General features: G+C 40.3%; 1 protein-coding gene across 2 annotated transcripts; it reads right to left on the reverse strand.

The window, feature by feature from the left end:
• SLC43A3 (solute carrier family 43 member 3) lies at positions 1 to 24,682 on the reverse strand. Of its 2 annotated transcripts, XM_053451185.1 has the most exons (13): positions 24,381 to 24,682; positions 23,321 to 23,488; positions 19,501 to 19,630; positions 18,244 to 18,290; positions 15,534 to 15,610; positions 15,364 to 15,456; positions 14,491 to 14,630; positions 10,875 to 11,002; positions 5,621 to 5,776; positions 5,381 to 5,482; positions 3,951 to 4,134; positions 1,776 to 1,899; positions 1 to 165 (listed from the first exon to the last, which is right to left on the reverse strand). In XM_053451185.1, the coding sequence occupies exons 2-13, from the start codon at positions 23,484 to 23,486 to the stop codon at positions 67 to 69; spliced, it is 1,446 nt and encodes a 481-aa protein (XP_053307160.1). In that variant the 5' UTR covers positions 23,487 to 23,488; positions 24,381 to 24,682; the 3' UTR covers positions 1 to 66. The 2 variants fall into 2 exon arrangements, with proteins under 2 accessions (XP_053307160.1, XP_053307161.1); XM_053451186.1 differs by lacking the exon at positions 24,381 to 24,682 and having other exon boundaries at positions 10,875 to 10,999; positions 23,321 to 23,539.
• Positions 24,683 to 26,059: the final 1,377 nt, after the last annotated feature.

Below are 26,059 nucleotides of genomic sequence, written 5' to 3' on the forward strand. Positions count from 1 at the left end.
TTTATGTAATCCGCCATCTTGTTTTATTGCTTTATTTGCTTTTTATTAATATAGATGATAAAATTGTTATCCCTCCTTTGCATGCTTCTTCTGTTTGCAAACACGAAAAACGTTAATAGGATGAATAAATGTAAGGAGCACCAGGATAAGGAGAGTAATATCAATCTGAAAAATACATAGAAAAGAGGAATTAGAAGACAAATCTCCCAGCAACATTTTAGGGAGCAATATCATCAAATGTTTAACTGCTGGGAAAATTTCTCTCCAACTTTATGCAGGGTAACAGATTACAGCACATCATGGCAAGACCTCTGATCTTAATTGAAAATATATCATGTTGGAATACTGCCCTGCGGCCCAGTCTGTGAAGGGAGGGGATCATGCTCTGCTTGGCATTCATGGTTCCCTCAATGAACTGTAGCTCCCCAGTGCCGGCAGCACTCATGCAGGCCGAGACATTCCCACCACCGTGCTTGACTGTAGGCAAGACACACTTGTCTTTGTACTCCTCACCTGATTGCTGCCACACACGCTTGACACCCTCTGAACCAAATAAGTTTATCTTGGTCTCATCGGACCACAGGACATGGTTCCAGCAATCCATGTCCTTAGTCTGCTTGTCTTCAGCAAACTGTTTGCAGCCTTTCTTGTGCATCATCTTTAGAAAAGACTTCCTTCTGGGATGACACCCATACAGACCAATTTGATGCAGTATGCAGTGTATGGTCTGAGCACTGACAGGCTGACCCCCCCACCCCTTCAACCTCTGCAGCAATGCTGGCAGCACGTGCACTCAACTTATTTGGTCGAACATGGCGAGGCCTGTTCTGAGTGGAACCTGTCCTTACCTAAACTTCAGTTTTGCAACGTTGATGTAGATGCAGCAGACGTAACCTCCACTTCCTGCACCAGTCTGCCTCATCTACATCAACGTAAGAAATAAAAAATCAGGGCGGAACTAAAGTTTCTGCTCGCTTTCCCGGGGGGGCGCACTACAGAAAACACTCTGCAGTCTTCTGATCCGGTATTCCAGACACCCTGGTGAAGGTAAAAATGCTAAACCCCAATTATAGGCCGCACCCCCTACTTTAAAGATTTAAATTATGGGAAGAAAGTGCAGCCTATAATCGGGCCAATACGGTATATACACATATACATACATCCCATCACCCTCCCGCCCCCGCTTACCTCGCTACTGCAGTTTTCTCTCTGGCTGCTCCTGCACACTGTTCGGGCAGCCACGGTTTCACCCCCCCGGTACGCCCATGTCTCCCTGTACCAGTTCAAAATAGTTTAGAAAGGGCTCTTCTGAAGTGGTTTGATGCAGTCCAGGTCGGAATGGCCCTTTCTATACAATTTTAAATGGTACGCGGAGACAGGATGAATGGGTCCCAAACGACCCCTGTAGTTATGCCAGTGGAACCACACCTGAATTCATGGAGCTCTTCAGAATGACCCACATTTTTCACAAATGTTTGTAAATGCAGACCACAAGGCTTGGTGCTTGATTTTATACACTTGTGGCAGTGGGTCTGATTGAAACACCTAAGGTCTGTCCCAATATTTTGCTCACATAGTGTATACTATGTTCAACATTGTCCAATTAAGTTTGTAATACCATTTAGTGAACAACCCTCTAAAGGGACAGTATTTATCACCACCATTGTAATTGACAGCTATATCGATAAAGCGTTGGCTGTCAGTTTCCATTTTATGAATCAAGGATGTTACTATCCCTCCAAGAACACAATCAACTAGGATACTTTGTAACGTACATAAAAAGGGTCACCATGTAGATGGGTCCTGATGATGTAAAATGCTGGGTATTGAAGAAGAGACACCACTGCAGACAGACACATCACCAATCCATACAGTTTCCCAAAGTGTTCAGATGGAAATCTAAATGATCAAAGCAAATGAAAAGATGATGTTAGGGTAGAAAGTGAAATTGGGGTTGCAGAGGTTACAGCTGACACAGGGCCTTGGTAGTTCTGATAGTTGACCTGTAATAGACCAATTATCTTTGTGGTTTGGTATGCAAGTAGTGAGGTATCTCTCTATTATGCTGTATCATATTTTCATACCATCAGAGATTGACAGCTAATAGTAACCACAGAAATATGGTATGGTAATTAAATCAAATAATCACCCCAAAAAAACAAGAAAAAAAGCAACAAATCTTTGGATGCAAAGGAAACAAGATGTTTAAGACACATCTAAATAAGTCAACCTAAGACAAGATTTGTACAATTTCATTACACACTAAAAGTGTGAAAATACCACATTGGAGAGAAGATCATTCTGTGAGGATGTGACACAAGTAATAACGCAGGAAAAATTACAATCATCTCCAATTAGATAGAGCTTATAAAAGAGGAACCAGAAAAACAATTGAGCAAATTCAAAAAAGATCTCATTAGTATTGGAGAAAGGGTTAAAAATGAGGAAACATTTTTAAAGAAATGGGGGTACAGGAGACTGAAGAAGAAAAGGCAATAGAAAGCAATAGGAAATATGAAGTATATGTGTGTTTATATATATATATATATATATATATATATATATATATATCATCTTCTATAGTGTTGGTATCATTAGAGGTTAGACACTTTGCTTTCCTGTACTGTTGAAGGTTCTTCACAGGAAGGAGGTATAGTCCTCTGGTAGGTCTACTTTGGTGGACAATTTTGTGTGATTTGTGTTAAGTGTATATGTAGTAATGCGTAAAGATAAAGAGGTAATAAAAGAAAGAAAAGAGGATAATATGGATGATTTGATAAAGCAAGTGATACTGTCTCATGGTTAAATGTATATCAACAATCCACAAAAGCGAATTGCATTAATGGATATATAAAAAAAGAAAGGACAGATATATTCTTTATACAAGAGACACATTGGCATAAGATGGATGAGGTACGAATAAACTCTAAGCTAATATCCTCAGTAATATCTGCCTCCCTATTAGATAAAAAAATAAGGGTGTAGTGATTTTGTTCTCCAAGGAGTTGGAGATAGAAATTATACACCAGAAAGCAGACCCAGGTGCTAGATATTTACCGGTGGTCTGTTAAATCCATTAAGAATATTTCACCTAACTAAATATATCAGAGGAAAACGAGTAATGGCAGGAGATTACAATTGCGTAGTAGATTATAAAAGGACTAAAAAACAAAAAAGAGGGGAAAATATGGACAACTGAATAATTAAATCTTCCAAATTAATGATCAGTTTTCTATGATATATGGAGGGCAAAGAGCCGAATGAAAAAGCCTATACCCATTTCTCTGCCCCACATGGATCTTATGGCAGAAAGGATCTGGTCCTGGGAAATGTAGCTTTTATGAAGGTTACAAAAAGAATAATAATAAAAGATGGTAACTGGATGGACCATAATGCTATTATTTGGGTGATAAATAATAATATACAAAGTAAGGTAATGAGAGAATTGCGAACAAATAATTACATTAATTATTTAATTAATTAACAGCAGACTCTTTGAATTTATACAATTAGACAATCTGATTAAAAATAATAAAATCCCCCCAACCAAAGTTAGGTCCCTTAGAATTGGAATAATAAAAAAAAAAACAAATTGGTGAAATAAAGATGAGAAATATCAATAAGAGTATAGAATATATGGATCAAAACTGGTACTATACTGACAATAGAGCAGAGAAAGTACTAACAAATAAACTAAAAAAACCCAAACGCATATATAAAAAACCGTATATTGCTCCGATTTTAAGACAAGGTTTTTTCAGAGCAAGTAAATTGAGTGAAATAATTACCCGGGGCTGGAAGATGTCCACTCTGCTAACCTGCTAATAACCAGACATATTATTAAAGGATCCCTAACCAAGGCTGACAACCACTGAACATAAATAAATGTTAAAAAATTATATTTGTATACTACTATTTCCTGTTCCTTGATTTTATTTCTATTTTCTTACGCTATGGCCAGGAATGCTGCGCTTCCTCCATATAAGAATGAGCGGTTCAAGACTTGCAGGATAAATGTTGGATACAGAGCAGGGAGCATCGAAAGTGCGGCACAGATTGAGAAGAGCAAGCACTGTGCGGTTGTGACAGTCAATGAGAGGACAGAAGCACGTAGGTCTACCGATGAGTCTGAAACTGAGCAAAGGAGAAAATAATTACTGTTATTTGGGTTCTCTTATGGTTTGCAGGCATGTAACTTTAATTGTGTACTAGGTATAATCATGCTGGTGGGCCTTGTAGGAAAAACAGTCCTGATCAAGTTGGCTAAAGTTTTTATGTAATTGTCATAAGAATGGGTAAGAATGATACAAAAAGTTTTTTTTCTTTGTCATATGATATGCCTATTAGCACAATATGTTGTCCAAAGAAAATTTACTGGAGTATATGGAGGCATAGTTAAAGCAAACCCTGATTACCTTTACTGTCCAATATTTTTATGAAAAATATTGCCTGCTAGCACCCTGACATTTGCCTCCTGGCCTCAACCGATTTTGCAGATCCAATAAAACCAGTAAAGGCAGTAAAGCCAAACACATGTGCATGCACCTATGAAAATCCAAGTGTGCATATACAAAACTAGGTGGTATTGGAGGGCTGGTACCTTCCGGTCGGGGGGGGGGGGTAAATTAGCCCCATCGGCCCCTTGTCCTCCCTGGTAATTCACATACACAAAGGTACACATATGTACACAAACTCTTACACTTACACACTCATGCTAACATACATAAACACTCATGCTTACACATTCTTACACCAACATACACTTACACATTCATGCTCACGCACACTCCCTCTCACATACACTTACACATTCATGCACACACAGAGACCAATTCATGTACACACACTTACATATACACATTTATGCTCACACACACTTAACATACACATTCCTGCTGACACACAAACACTTACACATACCTAATCATGCTCACACACACATGTATACATACACTCTCATTCTAACACAGGGATACTTACTCCCGCTCTCCCTTACTCCCAGTACCCCCCTCCAGCTTTCCCACCTCCAGCTTTCCTTCTGATGCTTCCACGCTGTGCGAGCAGCCTTGCTTTTACAGTGGGGTCAAGTAACATTGCCCTGGGCAGGTCCAAAATTGTTCACAAAGGGCACGTTTCATGTGTACTGGCTTCAGACTGGCCTTTTGTGGGGACTTTTAGACTGGTCCAGGGGGCAATTGCCCATCCCTCAAATTCAGGGAAAGCAGGAGAGCCAGAGAACGTTTTTTTCCTCACATCTTTGATTCATTTTCCAATGAAAAAAATACATAGTATCCCTTTACATGTACTCCGATTATATTTTGTATTGGTATGTAGTTGTAGCAATGTGTGTATCTTGCCATTCTTTGCAGTTGGTTCCTACCTTTCTGTTTCCGCTTATGTCTGTCCATGAGAAGACCATTCCAAGGAGCACATATAACGCCACAAAACTGTGATATTGCAAAAACATTAGTGAAGTGGCTGACTATAAAAAGAAGAGAATATCAAATTACTTCCATGGCAAAATAACATTTGATCAAAGGGAGTTCTGTTGGTGAGACCATTATTACATTTTTGGCTCTTTATTGTTTTGTTTGTATACTCACTGTAAAGTGTCACAAACCTATGTCTTGGTCTCCTCCACTGAGACGTGTCACTGTAGGGTTTAATGTCCCAATAAACATATAGTGCCGAAGTTGCATGAGAGACAGCCAGATGAAGTGGAAAGCAAACAATGATGAGAATGCACACTGCCAGAATGGGACTACACCCTTATTCTCTGTTGAAAGAAAAAAAAATAATAAAGCTCACCTGTTAGAGAACAAAAATTGCTGTGCTTCCAGCTGCCCTCTCTTCATCACCATTTGCACCACATTTAGGTATATGTTTTATTGAAATTACCACAGGGTGTGTTAAACACAAGATTGGGCATTGTTTATGTTCGAATGATTAATGTCATTTTTAGGCTAGGTTTCCACTTGGGTTTTTGTATCTGCCCTCTCCTGATGTCATTTACTTGGTAGACCCTTTTGTCTCTTTTCTGTGGTTTGTAAGGCATGCTTTATTTCGAATGTCTGCTCCTCTGGGAAGATTGGCCCCAAATGATGGTGCAAATTGCTTGCTGTTGCTTTTGGCACGCAGGATCCAGTTGATGCGTCGGGTATGTTTGTTTGTAATGGCATGTTTGTTCCAAATGGTGTAAAATTCAATATGAACCAGTCCAGGACTTTGTTTTGTGTGAAACTGTTTGTTTTCAGCCTATTTCTCGTAGGACACACAGATACTGGGTCCATCCTCTGCATTGTAACTGTGGAAAAAACGCCATAAAAAACGCCAAGGCAATAAACCCACATGGCTTTTTCATGGCGTTTTTTCTCTCCCATAGACTTCTATTGGAGGAAAACGCCAAGATTTCCTTGCAAAAAACGCCAGAGTGTCAACATGCTGCGATTTTGAAAGACTGCCACAGAGCCCAAAAAAAGCAGAAAAACGGACTGAAAAAACGCCAAACAGAAAAACGCCAAGTGGAAATGGCATTTTGCGATTTCCTATTGAAGAACAGCTAACATTTGGCTGCAGCGTTTTTTCACTTTAAAAAACGCCAGGTGGCGCTATTGGCGTTTTTATGGGCGTTTTTAGCAAAAAAAAACCAAGTGGAAACCTAGCCTTAAAGGTTTACTCTAATTACACAAAGTAAATCTAATTAGTAAATTGTCATGGGCACTACGAAACATTTATTTGTCATCCTTGTTTGTACTGCTGATAACTTAGTGATCCATAACACATTTAAATTCTCTTAATGGGGAAAATATGCACAAATACTGATATATGTGATATGTGATAAAGAAGGTCAAAGAATAACTGGGAGAAAAGAGGGTGGTGATTTGAGAGACAGTGTGACGGGTTGCCTTGTACCCCGACTGGGTACCTCCGTCAATAGCTGCTTCCTAGAACTGTATACAGGCACACTCCAAAGCACCGACTCTCCAGTCACCGAAATCACTAGCCAAAGCTTAACGCAGGGTGAAGTACAAGAACTGTTTATTCAGAGTGAAATAAATGAATTATCAACATAGTGGAATACAATGTGGGAGAGGGATGGGGAAAAACAACATTTTAGTGCACCATGGGGGGGGGTTCCAGACATTACACAGATTAACTGAAACAATAGCTTGTCACTCCCTGGTTACATCCTGGCTGTATGCCAGACATAATCCCCTCAGCAAGGAATAACATGATATACTTCTGGGGGTAGCTGAATTCATGGGGAGACACAAGTTATAATATCCAACAAATAATTGCAAAACATCATCTGTGTTGGCAAAGTACAGGACCAATCCCAAATCAATATCAGCGCTCCACAGTCCTCAGAGTCTCTAATATTTAGGAAATATGGTTAAACCTGTAACAGGGAAAAATCAGTAGAAACTGACCCCCTGTACCTACACACAGAAGTCTTTACAAGGCCAGGGCCCATAGTCAAGAGGGAGGAGGCTGGCTTTCAAGCCTCTCCAGGGGCCCCGGTGATGGAGTTGTCCGTCAAAAACAGGTGGTCTTCAGCCAAGATTGTAATGCATGACTAAGGAAGCGTCAATGATGGTGCCCTTCTTGTCCATACCAAATATATATTTAAAATAATTATTTATTACCATCAACTATGGATAATTATTGGCCATGATGCAGTCAGCTAAAACCAATGTCACCTTCAAATACCATGCAAATAACTAAATAACACGTTTATTAAATACCTAAAGCATAAATACACTTGTGATAATGCACGTGACACAACTACACGTGGAGACACGTGCACATCGAGCTGTTAACATGTTACAACTATAAACTGGAAACAAATACCATAACCACTTTTCTTACTTAATGGCTGGTTTAGGTGTAAAAAGACATAAAACCGTATTCCTGCTGCGACCACCAGCATCCCTTGCAAGGCAGACCTCGTCACCAGCCGACTCACCCAGACTAAAGCCCAAGGAGTGTCCAGGGGCCTATGTACTACAAGTGGTTAACCCTTGCTCCAAGCCAGCCCAATAACCAACTGCCACAGCCTGAGAGTCCGATACCTTTCTGGCCCCCCACCACAAACAAAGCTCATTCCAAACCGGTTTAAAAATGTAACAACCAAATGTCAAGACCCACATCAGACAGGTGAGTCCCATCCCGCAGGATCACCCTCCAACTCACTATAACTATAAGCCCCACAAAAGGCAATGAAGTGAGAAATGGTCTTATTGACCTGTTCCCGTGCCAGCTCTACCCAGCCTGAGAGCACCATGTCACCATGGCAGGGGAAATCTATGACCACACAAAAATGGTTTGCGGATAAGCCACTCAGAATTGCTGAAAATCAGCTTTCATCTGGGAAATAAGTTCCCTAATGGGAACATGACCCAAATCATTTACACCAACATGAAGCAAAAGCATCTGGGGCATCGCATGTATGTATCCCATCCTATGTATGACGTGGCAAGCCAACTCCCTTACACCCTGTCCCATCTCATACCTCAAAACCCAAGCCATTGCAACACCACCTTAGCGGGATCAAAACCAAGCTGTCCACAATTGGGAGTGCCCAAGAAACCACAAAAGGACTTTGCCCGAACCTACAAGAAAAACACAACAAACAGAAAAATATGAACAGAAAATGGCACAAACGCACCAATATAAAAGTCACAAAAGATGCAGACGAATATAAAATTGGAACCTAGAGGATTCCCACCCCTCTATCTTCATAATAACATCCTGGTGGAGACCCCAACGTGTCGCTTCCGTAGCTGCCCCAGTACGAAAGGAATGGGTACCCTAATCTTGGACAGACAGTCCAAGCCTGTCACACCCTTACCTCTGTCTCTGTTACTGCTCCCTCGGCGGAGGGGGATGAAGTCCTGGCAGCAGTGCTTCCATCGCCCTCATGGGCGCATATATCCTCACTCCCCGCAGCACTCCTGGAGACAAGGAGAATCAGCAACACTACGACACGGCGTCCATTGCAAGTAGTGGCGTTGCCTTTTTCCGAGATGGCACATCTCCCTTAACTCCCTAAACTCAGACCGTCCCATGAAGGAGGCAGAGCTTCCATAATCACCATGCTGAGCAGTATAAAAGCACCTCTCACTCTCCTACCTGTGCTTACATATTCTTCTGGAACTTCCCTATCTCTGTTGCCTTGGCTTTTACCGGGTACCTGATCTTTGCTCACCCCTGACCTCTCTCTTGTCTACTGATCTGATATACCATTGCTGACCTTGGAACCTTTGACCTTGCTGACCTCCGGTAATCGGAACCCTGGCTCGCGCATCTTGTCTTAGTACCAGTGGCCGTGTGTCCAACTACATCTCTCAGTACCAGTGGCTGTGTGTCCAGCATACTATTCTCAGTAACAGTGGCAGTGTGTCTCTCTGGCTATCTGTGAGTAGTGGGGCCACTAAGTCCCAGGTGGCACACCAGTTGCGTCTCAACTTCTGCTGTGGGGCTATTCGGGTCTAGCAATCTTGCGTGTTGGACTCCTCTGCATGTTGGACTCCAGGCAGTGACAGAAGAGAGCAGTAAATTGGTACCTGGACAAGGGGGACCCATCCACATGTAATAGAGCAACTGGGCAGACTAGGTTCTTCTGGCCTGGTCTGTTTTAAAGTGCTGAATCTTGACCCGAACCACGTCCCCATCCAAAACCACATCCAAAACCACATCGGAAAATTAGAGACCCCCATGAACCCTCCTATTAGGACTAATCAATTCCCCCACTCTGAAAGCTCCAAAGAAGGCAAAAATTAAGACCAAGCAAAACAGGTAAAATCCCTCTACCGACTGAAAAACATTCCCAGCCACCTGAAATAATTCCACCAGATGCGTAGAAGAGGCTTGCGAGAATCACGAACCTGGGCTCCCTCCTAAAACCCCACAATGCCTGCCGCACCAAGAAACCTTTAGTGTGATCCTGCTCACATGACCCCTTAAAATAAAAGCCAATGCTGCCATCCTACGATCCAAGCCACAAACCAAAACACCCAAACTAAACAGGTGCCCAATAAAACACAACAAAACTAGGGCTGCAACTAACGATTATTTTAACAGTCGATTAGTTGGCCGATTATTTTTTCGATTAATCGGATAAAAAAAATGCAAATTATTTTTATTTAAAATAATGTAATAAAAAAACTTCACCTTCTTATTTTATTGACATAATAAAAGCTACAAGAACCCAAACACAGTGTTTCTCAAACTAGGTTTTAATACAAAGTTATTAGTAAATATTAATTCATATGTTAACTATTTTTCATATTTAATAAAAACTATGAGAAAAAAGCCTTGTTTATATTTTCTTGTTTATATTTTTTACCAAACTGCCCCCAGTTATGCACATCTGACCCCCCAACTTGCCACTCTGCCCTCAGATATGCCTTACACCTCCTATATGCCAGAGATTCCACTGTGCCCCCGATATGCCACTGTGCCCCCGATATGCCTTATACTCCCTATATGCCAGTGATATGCAACTGAGCCCCCTGATATACCTTTTATCCCCAGATATGTCTTATGCCCCCCTGATATGCCTAATATCGATATGCCTTGTACCCCCTATATGCCACTGTGCCCCCTGATAGTAACCCTAATATGGAAAAGACAAAAGATGAGTTACCTGGCTCTAGATAAAGTAAGGCAAAACAATCATTCGGATGTGATCGGGCTCATTGCAGGTATAGGATATCCATTAGGCTAGTAAAGCATCACATATTTTTCTTTTTGCTCATGTATTTATGTTTCATTTTCTGTTTGTTTTTGAGAGGTATGTTGCAAACCATACCTAGATGTAAAATGTGGGTATTCCACATTTTTTAAAGAAGATATTTTATAGAAATACTCACCATTCTCTAAAAGACTATTTATATTTCCATCTGCCACCTGTTCCACTGAACCACACTGCTTTTCAGAATTTGACAGCCTAGAAGATTCTAGATGGTTTGATGTGTCCGATTTCTGGCACTGCAAGCTACTCCAAGAGGAAAACAGAGAAAATGATAAGGTTACAGCACCAATCACATAATTTGCCACTGATAATTATTTATGTATTCATACAGAGAAGCATTAACCATGTGGTGCACATAAGGGTTTACATTAATAGAGGAAGGTGTTCAAAAGACTACTTCACTTTTGCCACTTTTTGCACCAGAATTGTTCTTTATGTGTAAGCATTGCTGAGATCTCTCTGAGTTTTAACCCAAACTGTTTGGCCAAGCAAAGAGAGTGCACCCATGATTTAAATAACACAATTTAAGTCTCGATATAGCAGTACAGACAAATCTAAAACTTTTAGTCCCTTCTGATCACTATATTATAAAATAAGATAGGAGAGACATATCCACATATTTTAGGGTCCTGTCAGAATCAACAATCAACGTCAGCTATATTGATTTTATTAACGGAATAGTCATTGCATAATGCACTCGTAAATTGTCCTTCGTGGCCAATAAGCTGGAATGCCAATTATTATTATTATTATCTTTTATTTATATAGCGCCAACAGTTTACGCAGCGCTTAATACAATACATAAATTCAAGGGATATGACAAGACAAGAATTGACAGACTAAGACAAACCGATACATTTGGTGGAGAGAGCCCTGCTCGCAAGCTTACAATCTAGAGGGAAAATGGGGTGATAAACATAAGGCATTGAGAAAGGGTGAGAGGTATTGTGGGGGTATCAATGACAAGGATGTTCTAGCAGCTAAGATGGTATGCTTCTCTGAAGAAGTGGGTTTTTAGATGTTTCTTGAATGTCGGGAGGGAGGGTGAATTCTGAAGGATCCTTGGGAGCAGATTCCAGAGATATGGGGCAGCTCGAGTGAAATCTTGTAGACGGGAAAAGGAAGAGGTGATGAGTGAGGAGGAGAGCCTTAGCCCATGGGAGGAACGTAGGGATCGAGTAGGAGAGTATTTGCTAATGAGGTCAGAAATGTACGGAGGAGCAGTATTGTGGATGGCCTTATATGTCAGTACCAGGATCTTAAATTTAATTCTAAAGGTAATTGGGAGCCAGTGGAGGGATTCACAGAGGGGGGAAGCAGAAGAGGAGCGACGTGCAAGGAAGATGAGCCTAGCAGCGGCATTAAGGATAGACTGTAGTGGAGAGAGTCGAGACAGTGGAATGCCAACCAGAAGAGTGTTGCAGTAGTCAAGACGGGAAATGATAAGTGAATGAACCAGAGTTTTTGTGGATTCTTGGGTGAGGAATGGGCGGATACGAGAGATGTTTTTTAGGTGCAGGCGGCAGGATCTGGCGAGGGACTGAATGTGAGGGATGAAGGAGAGGTTTGAGTCAAGGATGACCCCAAGGCATCGGGCCTGGTTAGTAGGAGAGATAGTTGTGTTGTTAATGGTGATAGAGAATTCAGGTAGTGGAGTGGAGATGGAGGGAGGGAAGATAATGAGTTCCGTTTTAGAAAGATTAAGTTTCAGGTAGTGTTGTGACATCCATGAAGAAATAGCAGACAAGCAGCTGGTGATCCGGGACATGAGAGATGGAGAGAGATCAGGAGAAGACAGGTAGATTTGGGTATCATCTGCATATAGATGATACTGGAGGCCAAATGAGTTGATTAGTTTGCCAAGAGAGGAAGTATAAAGAGAGAACAGCAGAGGACCAAGGACTGAACCTTGGGGGACACCAACCGAAAGTGGAAGGGGCGATGATGTGTTGCCTGAGAAGTTGACAGAGAAGGAACGGTTAGACAGATATGAGGAGATCCAGGAGAGAGCTGTATCTCGAATGCCCATAGAAGCAAGTAGGTCAAGAAGAAGGTGGTGATCAACAGTATCGAAAGCAGCAGAGAGATCCAGTAGAATTAGAATAGAGTAGTGACCTTTAGCTTTGGCAGAGAGCAAGTCATTGGAGACTTTTGTTAGAGCTGTTTCAGTAGAGTGAAGGGGTTTGAAACCAGACTGTAGAGGGTCAAGGAGGGAATTAGAGGAGAGGAAGTTAGTGAGGCGATTGTACACAATCCGTTCAAGCAGCTTAGAGGTAAAAGGAAGCAGAGAGATAGGGCGGTAGTTAGTCAAACAGATGGGGTCTGAGGAAGGATTCTTTAGAATTGGTGTGATTAGCGCATGCTTGAAGGCAGATGGTACCGATCCAGATGATAGAGAAAGATTAAATAGGTGGGTAAGTGATGGACCAAGGGATGGACATAGAGACTTTGTGAGGTGTGAAGGGATGGGGTCAAGGGGACAGGTTGTTGGGTGAGAGGAAGAAAGAAGAGTGGCTATCTCTTCTTTGGTTGTAGGGGAAAAGGCAGTTAGTATAGTAGGAGTAGAGGGAGTGGTGGTGAGTGGTGTAGGAGGGAGTTGTAAGGAAGAGAGGTCTTTTCTAATAGTCTCGATCTTCTCTTTGAAGTAGGTAGCAAGATCTTGGGCAGTGAGAGAGGTTTGTGGTGTGGATAGGTCTCAGCAGAGTTCAATCATGAACCTGACTTGAAGGGGAGAAGACAACCCTTCTGGCTTGTCTGGTGGATGTAGAATTTAGCTTAATAATGCCTCTGCTATCCCCTTAATTTTAAGGGTTTTCCATCACCTTTACCCCACCATAACTTTTGTTATTGGTATTTCTTGTGCTTCTCCAAGCCTCAATATTAAGCCTGTATCACAACCTCATGCTGGTGAATCCCATTAAGGACGAAACAGCTGTCCATGAGTGGTGATCTGGCTACTGCACCTCTTTCCCGAGTTTTGTCTAGAGGCCGTGATACAGGGGACATTTGCTCTCAATAGGTCAGTGTATAAAGTGGATATAGAGGTGAAAGGTGGTCATTGTTGACCTTGTTTGCATGCTCCTACCGAGAATCCCCTGTGGTTGTGGCAACACCACAAGATTTCTGAGGGAAAAAACAAGCCTTCTGGCTTGTCTGGAGGATGTAGATTAGTGCTTAATAATACTTCTACTATCCCCTTAATTTTAAGTGGAAGGGTTTTCCTTCACCTTTACCTCACCATAAATTTTGGTAATAATTGAACTAAGAGCATTCAAGAACCTCCAACAATTCCAAGTTACTAGTTAGATCTTCCAGGGATTTAAAATGGATTTGCTTCTTTTATTAGCGTTGCATGATTATCTGAAACTGCTGTTCACTAACTAACTCTTTCAATAACATTAATACATGTGAAACATCACACTTGTATACAGAAACTGTAAGGGGGATCTTCCTGGTGTTTCTCAGAAAGATACATTTGCTGTTTGCTTAAAAAAAAAAGGTTATGTTTAATCATTGTTTGTTTACTTTTTCACACACATTTTAGTTTTTTTGTACTTTTGTACTGGACCTCCATAACATACAGCAAAATGTGGGATCAGAAATTCAGGATTGAGGAAGCGTGAAATTGTTAAAAGGGTCTTGACAAAGCCTGCTTACCTCCCTCTTCAAGCATGCTTTCAAAATGTAGTAAAATGCAGCCAGATTCTTAACGTCGGTCAGATGTTATTGCTTACCCATAGCTGTACCCTTCTGGAACAGGATGTGGAATATGCATTTTGGGCATCAGAAAAAGCGTCCTTACAATGTGCCATATACTGCAACAAGAATAAAAGACAAACGCAGCATACAAGGATACCCCGTTCTGGTACAGCACCTTCACAGAGTTAAAGAAAAAAAAATGTCACTAAGCTGTGTTAACATATAAGATATTTAATAAATATAGTCACTGTAAAATAATGGCAAATATGAAAACAAGGCAGATTTACGCACAGGCTGTATAATAAGGAGTCAGGGTGTTTGTCTAGTAGAGTGGGCTAAGATAACAGAGCTAGAACATACAGGAATGGCTAATATGCAGCTGCTTAAAATATTATACCACGATTTTTTAATCTCATATTAATAAAAGTATTAAGTGGAAGTTCCACTTTAAGACAAACATGTTATGTTTGTTATTTTTTGTTGTTGTTGAAATGATAAATAAAAAGGCAATGTAAGGTTACCTTCACAATTTACCAAATGCTCTACTTCCCCATTCACAATGCTGCCTCTCACTAATTACCCCCGGGCTTTGGTAACATCATTTTCATATGACTATATGTTCTGTCAAGGCATCATGTGACAAGGTATATCAGATCACATGTACAGAGAAGCCATATGGGTGCTCATAGCCTAGGGTGGCTATGTGAAATGTGCAGTTACTAACAGGATAGCCGTTGCTGCGGGCTCACAACCACATGATTTTACCCTTTAGGTTCACAGAGATTTTTTTTCCTGGACAGAGTGCGCTAAACGTGCCCTTAGTGCATCTTAGTGACTACTCAATAACCTATGTTGCAAATTAGGAAGCGCAAACGTTTTGTCTGACTTCTCACATTTGACATTCTTACCTTAAAAATCAGGAAAATAACAGAGGATGAGTCAAAGGCCCCATTGTAAAATGTTATAATGGTGGAACGATGTTTACCAAAGAGATTTGCCACCTGTGGAAGATGAGATGTGATAAGCCATCTATGATTGCTCCAGGCACATAGCACCGTGCAAGTATCTACATACTAACCTGCATGTTAGTTAGCATAAGGAGTATTCCCCCCGTTGCTAGCAATGGAAGTGCAGGGAACAAGAGTATGGCTGTGTCTGAAACAAATATATAAAATGACAATTCAATGAAAGAGTTTTAAACAATCAGGATATCCTAATTCAGCTAATTAAATGTATAAACTGTAGGTGAACTGGAAATGAAGAGAACATAAGTCCTGGGCCACAAGGGTCCTAATCAGGCAATGATCATTAGGTATCCCTGCTTGGCCAAAGGTATCTCACAGTTAGCCATGGACATATTTAAACCCTAGACTGTACTTTAATGTCAACTGAGGCAAAATACATTGGATAGCTTAACTGAATATCATTAGTCACAGTGCAAGTACTTTTGCCTAGGGTGAAAAGCACATTGCAATGTCTATATTCAGAAATAGTTTGGTTTCATATTTAGTGGTTTATGTTGTGCTGGGTTAGTCTGGATTTGTTTTATTATTTATTTGTTTTTTATGTTTTATTTGTATTATTATTCAACGTGAAATTGGTGCTGGCATTGTAAGCGTTATTTTTACAACACATTTTTATTTTGGCAGTACTAGAGCAACTTATAAACATATTTTTACTTTGCCATCATTATTTTTAAAATAGATTTTATTGTGTTGTTTGTTTTATTTCACAACTTGCTACACATCAATGTATCAATGTAAACTACAAGAGAGCCTCCACCCATTATGAAGTTTCGCTTGTCTGAGCTTCACCAGTGAAGACTGACAGAATTATGAAGCTCAGATAAATTTAACTTGTCCTCACTTCACCCTAAATTCTGTAATTCCTCACTGTTTAACTCTCTTGTACATACCATTGTCACATATGCAATAAAATGCTTTCGATGTGGTTAGGTCATGATACAATTTTGTATACCCCACAGAATAACGAGGTAATTTACTTTATGTAGCCTTTATTTAGGTGCACGCTTGATTTTAGCATACCATGTTTTTTCATCAACATTCATAACAATGAATGTGTAGATGGGTCATTGAATCTGGCTCAGTGAGTTTGTATGATGGTCATCCATAATGTGGTCATTGTTTATAACCATATAGACCGTAGTTCACAATAATCTCCATCCTGCCATAAATGTTCTCCTATGAATGCATCTGTTATTCTTGTTGGTCAGTTTGGCCTCCCTAGTATTTATATGTCTCTGTATGAATTCATATTGTTACGCCACTTAAGTGGCTGCATTTGTGTACCTGTGGATGTGCGTTTATGCATGTTTATGAATTATGCCTTTGTGTTTCGGTTTCTATCCGTGTACCAGCACAGGGGGGAAAAAATAGTATCTCTACCCCTGAGTAGTCTTTTGCAAATTAACCAAAAACGTTTCGAACAAATGTTTTTGTTTCTTTTTTGGTCCATTCGTTTTTGGACTGTGACGGGACGCCCTGTACCCTAACTGGGTACGTCCATCAATAGCTGCTTCCTAACTCTTACAGGGACTGTATACGGGCACACTCCAAATCACAGACTCTCATTCACATTCTATAATACTCTTATTTGCTCCCTCTCTCATGCTGTTTCTTAATGTCTCCCTAACCATCCGGTTCCGTGTCATCGTCTCCTTCCTGCACAGCACCACTTCTCTTCGCATCTTCTTGTTCTTCTGTTTTCTTTCTTCTGTCTTCTATCTTCATCCGCTGCTCCTTCTGTCTTCTTTCTTCGTTCACTTCTCCGTGGACATGGCCTCCTAGTGAACTTCCACAAAAGCGTGGAGCCTCCAGGCACACCCTCTCTCCCGATTGAGGAATAATGTAGATAGATTTGTGGAGAAAGAGAGGTGCACTCTTTCTCAGTGAATCTGTCTTCATTATTCTGGCCTCCCGATGAACTCCTGCAAAAGAGAAGTTTGCTGGGAGGCCAGAATAATGAACACGGATGCGCTGCAAAAGATAAGCGTTTGTGTACCTCTCTTTCTCAGTGAACTCTATCTGCAGTATTCTGACCTTTCTGTGCACTTCTGAAAAGTGTCTGCCCCGTTCTGCCCTTTTGTGGAAGTTACCGGGAGACCATGTCCACAGGGAGAAGCAGATGAAAAAACTAGACACAAGGAGCAGTGGCCGAGGAAAGAAAGCAGAAGAAAGAAGACGCAAGAAAAGAAGCGGAACTGTGCGGCAAGGAGGCAGGGACATGGAGAATGTAGGGAGGTACTCAGAGAGACAGTGGGTGAAATTCTGAGATAAGATGAATGAGAGTGAAAGGACCAATGAAATTCAAACAGAAATTTGGAGCTTTTTGCTTAATTTTCGTATTGTTTTGTTAGGGGTCCCTCCTTGTTTTCGTAAAATTCCAAGAAGTTGATGGTATTGGCAAATTTTGTTAAAATTTTAATTCGTACGAATCATGCATTCATAATGACAGCATACATGATACTGGTGCTAAAACAGCATAAATTCACACAAAACGTTATCCTACAGGACTAGATTTATATGGACCTTAGGCATAGGATCCTTGGCACAGCTCATATGCTGTATTTCTAATATAATACAATTATAATATAATTAATTAAAATGTTGCTGCTTTACTCTCATTTAGATTTAAAGAATGCCAAACTGAAGATTTTAGAGCTGTTAGTCTGTGCAACTTATTATCTAGTAAGTCAAAGAGACAGCGTCATAATACTAAGGCACTCTTTAAAAGGCAAAAAGAATATCCGGTCATATTTGAAGACTTACCTGCACTGGACAGTGCTATAAGCAGTAAGGCTGCAGTGTAGATTGATCTAATTGGAAAGAAAACACAGGATTATTTTAGTGGCTGTTTAATTAAAATATCTCTTGATATTAATTTCCATTCTAAAAAAATAATGTAACCAATAACTCTCTACATTTGTCCCTAAGAACTTCATATGGTATGATGTTACTCCTGTAATGTGATCTTGGCTCACCATCAAATGTATGTAGTACCCAACCAACACACTCATCTAGCTGACAGACCTTTGGGATGTATTATTAAGTCTTCTAAATAATAATAATATAAAGCTAATACAAGTTTATAAATATATGGTTTAATAACAAATACAAATAGTTACTAATAATCATTCTTTGTTCCTTCTATTCTATCCCCAGTGGAGCAAATGAAGTACCTCCACAATAGTTCTAAATATGATACATGAGCATACACGGAGGAGAGTAGTATATTGGAAACTGTTGTGTGTAAAAAGCCAAAGTTGTGCTTTTCTTTAGGTTTAACTTGCACCCCCCTGGTATTTCAGAGCCCCACTGGAGCAGCAGCAGGAGAAGAAGAATCTGGTATCTGCTTCTTCATAGACACAGAGTTCCTGCCTGAGCAGAGTCACAGTTTGCAGGCTCCAGACACAAGGTAGTTTAAATTCAAATATGTACTCTGGCTAGGCCAAATGTTACCACAGCTGGGAAACTACCAAGTGTTCTATTTTGGTTCCATTTTCGTGTCCCTTTTTTACTCCTTGTTTGTAATACAACATAATGCTACACTATTACCTACAAAAGACTATTATCATTGCGTGGATTTATGTTTAAGTCACCCTGTACCTGTCAGGGGTACAGGGTGGCCGCAAAGAGACCAACCGGAACCCTATTTTTGCTTTCCAGACAGACCTCCAAGAGCTGACCAGTTATTGGTACTCAAGGAAGCCCATGATATATAGTCAGAAATTAATGGCTGAACATCATGACATTACATTACATTTATACAGCTCCAGCAGCTTCCATAGCACTGTTATAACAGAGTAAAAAATGTAAAATCACACACAACAACAAACTGGTACAAAAGGAGAAGAGGGCCCTCTTCTCCCGAGCTTACAATCTCAAATGGAGTAGTTGTGTCTAATCTTTACCACCCCAGATATTGTAAACTAAAGTTCTGATGTTGCCCGGGTTAATGGTGGTAAAACTACAAAGCAACACATCATTCTGAAAAGAAAAAAAAAAGAATACAGGTTTCATACTTACATTGCTATAAATCGAGTCACTGCAGTTCCAAAGCGATCAAAAATATATCCACATGGAAAAGTCATGAAATTATTCATAAAAGTAGCAATGGTGAATATGAGAGAGAAGCGTTCATCCTGTTGTGGACAGCCTGAGAGAGGTAAAGTACAATCACGATATCATAATAGCGCAGAATAGACACATTTATAGCTATAGTAAAGGGTATATTATTGTTCAGTAAACTGGGAATTGTTCATGGCAAATTTTATATACATGGATATGTGTATGTGTGTGTGCAATTTCCTCCAAAAAAAAGTATCAGGTTCATGTTTCACAGAACAGTAACGGTTCTTTCTTAAACAAAATCGGGTCACAGAAAATGAACCAAAGTTTGGCATATATTTCAGTTATTCCACTTAAAACTACTGATAATAATGCTTTAATAATGCTTTAAGTAATGCACAATTGTCTAGATTGGATATATACTCAAATTTCAAAGATTAGGAAAATAATTAGCATTCTGTCCTTCAAGGCATCCAGTCCCTCCTTTCTTTTCTCCTCAATCCTGCCCCTGATTCTCACGGTGAGCTGTAGTTTTTGCTGCTTGCATTACCATGGTAACATGCAAATCAAGCAGCAACAGGAGCAGGATCCTCGTGGTGAGACAGCTAGGTAAAGTGAAGAGCGCAGTGGCAGTTGAGCAGAGCAATGTAAGTTCAATTGCTCCTCTGCCTGCTGCCTCAGTAAAACAATGTATGACTAATTTTTCTGGGGGGATTTCTCATTTATCTCCATTATAAGTCCCATCAGGCACTTCAGGGAAGTACAGAGGCAGCTGCAAGATTGTGATCTCCCCAACCAGCCCTGCTCATCGGGTGCCCCCATGGGCAGTGCACACCCAGGCACCATGAGAGCTGGTTTGGGTAGGAGATGTCAGATGAGCAGGGCTAGTTGAGGAGATCACAATCCCCCTCTAACCAGCCCAACGTTAGGGATCTCGAGGTCTGTCACTTCAGGCCTCGGCTTCCGTGCTCCCTAATCACTTTGCATTGGCAAATAATGCCGAGTGCCGGGTTATGACATCTAACCCCCGCACTCTGCATCAATATGTGGCGCATAGTGATGAAGTAGCACTTAAGCAGAGGTCTGAAATGACAGACCTTGCACTTCCACAACAGGATGGAGGATGAGAAAGGTAAGAGATGGGGAGAAAGGGGTGTAAGGGCAGTGTATGTGTTTATAGGTGTGTGTTTGTAATCCTGGGGGGGCAGGTGTGTGTTAGAGCAGTGTAGGTATTTGTGTGTTTGTAAGCTTTTATGTGTAGATCTGAGGCGCATAATTTTCCCTTCTTGCCTCGGGCGCAAAAGCTATGGCTCTGCGCCCATTAAAATAGGTGTGGATAAGCTTATCTGCATTTGGTGTCTTGCCCCAGAACATCAAATTTAGTCCATTGCAAAATATAAACTGAAGGTTCTGAGTTCAGTTATCACAAGGATATAGAATAGGATGTATTGATTGGATAGAGTTAACAATACAGTGACAGCAGTTTTCAGTTATAACTAAGACTGCTTCAAAGAGAAAATAACATAAATAGTGTCCCTATGTAGTTTCCCTCTCCGAATGCTGTGGCAGAGCCTAAGCTGGCCTGTGTGTGTGTTTGGGTGTCGATTGGGCAGAGCCTGTCCTGGTGTGTGTCTGGGTGTCGATGTGGCAGAGGCAGTCATTGTGTATGTGTTTGGGTGTTGGTGTGGCAAAGCCTGTCCTGGTGTGTGTGTGTGTGTGTGTGTGTGTGTGTGTGTGTGTGTGTGTGTTTGGGTGTCGGTGTGGCAGAACTTGTCCTGATGTGTATTTGTGTTTGGGTGTTGATGTGGTAGACCCTGTCCTGGTTTGTGTGTTTTCGGTCATCGGTTTCCTGGCACTTAACTTTCTGTAGGAATAAATATAAACTATTTAATTGTTACTTATCTAGAGATAAAAAGTAAAGGTAATGTGTTATTTACTATATTTCAATCTGCATCTTATTAAAAAGGATTAGTCGCACTAACCTTTGACTTCAGGCTTCCCGTGTATGCAGGGACATAACTAGAAACCCCAGGGCCCTGGTGCAAAAATTCCCCCAGGGACCCCCAACTTGAACAGCTAGTCTGTGCCATCATTACCCCCACACAACTGGTCTGTGCCTTCTTTGCCCCTTGCCCCACCCCCTTCCAACATACAATGTACGTAAACACACAAATTGCTGTGCTGTGGTGTCTGGCACGAAGACGTTAGAAGCAGATCCTTTAAGTCCTGTGCATGTGTGTCTGAACAGACCACCTCACACAGAGTTCACTGTTGCACAGCTGAAGCTGACCTGAGTTGCACAAATCTTTGTAATGTTTTGGAGCATAAGGCTCTAGGAGAGCCCTTGAACATGGTGCTTGGTGCTAATGTAAATGCTAATACCAGCTGGAAGGTTTCAGGACAGGTGTAGAAACCCTGTTCAGGAGTAGTCACCCTATTCAGACCATGGGATCTCTGATTACTCCCTCTGCTGACTGATCACTTACATTGTGATCATCAATGGAGGCTTTGGCATACTAAAAAAAGGGATGGATGTGACCATTTAGAACACAAAACAGCTAGATGTGTGGGGTATTATCATAATCAAGGAATGTTGACTGGGTTATGGTTCAGCAGCAGCCCCAATTCTGTAAAACCAAATCTAAGCACAATTCCAATAAATGTGTTGTGTTTATGTTTTAGTATTGGTTGTTTTACATCATAGGACTAATGATTATTACATTTTATGTATGTTCTTGTCAAACATGGAAAGGGGAATTATGGCTGAACCAACATATGGTAAAAAAGGCAAAAACTCTGGCATTTTGGGTATGAAAAACACTTGGTACTGAAGGACGATTGATATATCAAGAGGAAATATCTTTAAACCATATAATAAATATTGCTGCTTCTTTCAAACTTTAAATCTATTGCTTACCCCTTTAACAGCGTAAACTGAGACCATTAGTCTATGAACCCAAAGGTTTAAGGTTTTGTTTTTAGGGAGAAGGGGGGCATTACGTTATATAACAACATATACAAAATCCTACTCAGGTAAAACTTTTTCAAAGATTCTAAATTAATTCTGTTTTTACAGAGAACAATGTGAAAATAATTAAATATATTGCAATACATTGAACAAGTCTACAATCATTTTAGAAGGACTCATATTATATAGTACAAACCAGAAAGCCATGCTGTCTCTTTAATGTGGCTTTTGCTCACCTAATTTAATCCCTTGGTTTTGGTGTGTATGTGATACTCTTAATGTAAGCGATTTTACTTTTTACACATTAACTAGATGTTTTACTTGGCACTTATAGAAAACATATACATGGTAAGTAGGTAGTTTATAGAATAAGTCATGTTTTTGAGTGTAAACTAAGCATCATTTTTATTTTTGTTAAAATTATTTATTTAAAATAGTTCATATATCAAATAAAGGCATATTTCATAAAACAGCTCTTTCAGATCAGTGTCAAAGAGGCATCGGCTATTCCAGTAAGACAACAGATGTGAAAAAATTATTCTAAACCAGGGGTAAAAAAAATACCGGTGCTACATATGTTAAACTATAATTGGGATCATGTGGAATTAGTACTGTGTTGATTTACTGCACTACACCTTACCTGGGAAATGTACATCTAACCGCCACACATGGTGCCAGTTACCACATCCTTATGAAATATGAAAGCTTCCTCTAAAAACAGATATTATACACAAACTGCACAAAACTCCGCTACCCATTTTACAAAGTTGTTAGCGTATACAGCGCACATGTCATTCCACAGCTACTCACTCTCAGTTGTATTAACGCTTTGATTCCCCGAGGAAGGACACAAATCCTGAAAATAATTCTCCTTCTTTAGCACAAACATAAGAGATGCCCACCCAAAGGTGATCCCTGCAAAGCACATGCATTCTATCAGGCCGGTGAACAGGGTGAGCAAATGCTTGAAATTCATCTCTGTGGAGGAGAAATAAACATGAGCTATTTGGAGGTACTGACTGCCAGAAACAGCTATACATGCATAGAGAGAGAAAGAGAGGAGGAGGCAGAAAAATGCTGCAGGGAGAGAGGGCAGTTCAGATAACTGCTAAAGAATCACGCAAAACAGGGAGAAAACTTTCGAGAAATACTAGTTTGGGACTACGGCGCATATTCATTGTACATGCTGATTGCTCTATTGTATGTAGTATGATATATATATATATTCAGTAAAATATATGTATATATATATATATATATATATATACCATATATGTATATATATGTATATAAATACATATATTATATTATACAATATACATGCATATATCACTATTGACCTCCATTGACCAAACCATACTGTATGCACATAAACATTTGGTCTTCCTGCCTATTTTTCAGTAACTAAGGTTTTTTTGGGGGGTACTTGATAACAAAACATAGTTTTGGTATTTTGTTTAAGTAAAGACATTATTAGATGGGGGTGTATTATTTAAAGCAGATATGAAGATGCAATGAAACGTTTCAACTCACTAGCTTTATGTTTATACTTATTTCAGTGTAAAGGGACAGGTTAGTTTCTGGTACCAGAAGGGTACAGCTCCTATGTATGCTCACATACAATTTTACATTTCTATCCCGATACTGTCCCCATACCTAAAGGACTTTGCACTAGTCCTCTAATGTTGGTACAGGCATCCCTAGTCATAGTCATCCAAACATACAATATGATTTTAGAAATGATACAAAGTATTTACATATTAACACACAAGCATAAATATAACAAGAAATCTATCGGCAGGCAGAAAATGTAATCCAGGAAATACTGTTTTTTTACTTTTCTCCTGTACACCGCATACCAATTACTTACCGAAAAACAAATATCTCTGCCAGTTTCTTTTTTCTTGATTGGTCGATATTCTCCTGCTTTCTAATTTTGTGTTGTGGGTTTCTCCCTTATTTTTATTTATGTGCTTTTGCTGACATTCCGTTTTATTTGCACGAGATGAGAGTCACGGAATTATCACATCTGTTATACATTGCTGTTTCCTTCCTCTTCCAAAACAGCTGTAGCTCTTTTCTACACATGCAACTGCAACGGTGTTCTCCTTGCCCTGAAACAAAAAAATATCCGTGTTTCTTTTAGCATTACACCAGCTGGCTGGCAAAGGGAGCAGTGGGGTTTTGCCCCTGGGCTGCTCTAATGTTAACATTCTGTATATTTTACTTGTAGTTCAACAAGAGTGTCTACATTAACAAGGATTTTATGCAGCATTTACACCATTTTTGGATCCGTTCTGTGCGCCTATTGCGGGACCCATATTCCATGGATCCCATTTTTGGTGACATTATGTTCTGATCTACAGTGTTAATGGACCACTTTGCTGTGTTTCTTTCTGGACTGGATGAGACAAGCCATCTCCTATATTCAACAGTTTGTTTTTGACTATTATGAAGTCCTCCATGTTCAAAACTTGAGCTATACTGCAATCATGGGAAGATGGGAGGGTTACCCTGCCCAAAGGATATTAGGAATATATCTGGTGCCATTAACACCGGTGACAGGGTATCTTGATAAACATTGCCAAATTACAACAAAAGCAAGTCTTAAATGGTACCAATAGTAGAGACACTACACAGACAGATCTTTAGCTCCTGACACCTAATGTTCCCTTAAATGCTGTTAATGGAAGCATTGGCTGCACCATTATTGATTCACCAAAGTACAGTAGAATCTCTTCAAAACAATAATAAGTGACAGTTTGAAAGGTGATTTAATTTATAAAATTCCCAGTTCAGCATGATATAACCTAATTGGGTACAAAATACCCAAATTAACATTTGCTTAAACTGGTGATTTAATTGGTCTACCAGGACTGTACTTTTATGGGCCTAGATGCCTAAAAGCATGCAGGCCACGTCATAAAATGTAAAAATAAGATTACATATTGCAGGGCATCCATAGAAATTGTTAAACAATATATCTAAATATATATCAATATATGTATATAGAAATATTTCTAATATTTATATATACATTATTTAGATTTTTAGGGCTGAACCACAATGTAATACACCCCTCAAGCATTGTGAGCTCCTATAAAAGAAGAGCATCACATGAAGAAAGAGGTACAGATGGAACTGAGTCCCAACAATGATCTCTCTCTCTTAAGAAGGGTCCCCTGGAAAATACGAAAGCCCATATGCCCATACGAATTGCATGTTTGCATTTTATTCAAGGAACTTGTCCACATTTTTCTAAAAAAGGTATAAATAATAAGACAGTTATGTCTCTCAGATATAACAGTGGTTTGTGGTAACCACAACTCTGGGACATTAACCCCTTCTGTACCGGCGTTCGCGTACTGCGTCTTCCCTTGAAGACCGCAGTATTATTTAAATATTTTAATTCCGTGCTCGTGATTCGCTTTCAGGGCCGGCCTTTGGGGTGTGCGACCTGTGCGACCCCACAGGGCGCCACACTCCAGGGGGCGCCGCCGCGCGGTCCGACGACGCTGCCGCGGGGTACGCTGCCGCCAGTAGCGTACC

Source organism: Spea bombifrons, chromosome 11 (genome assembly GCF_027358695.1).
Source record: "Spea bombifrons isolate aSpeBom1 chromosome 11, aSpeBom1.2.pri, whole genome shotgun sequence".
NCBI classification, from domain to species: Eukaryota; Metazoa; Chordata; class Amphibia; order Anura; family Pelobatidae; genus Spea; species Spea bombifrons.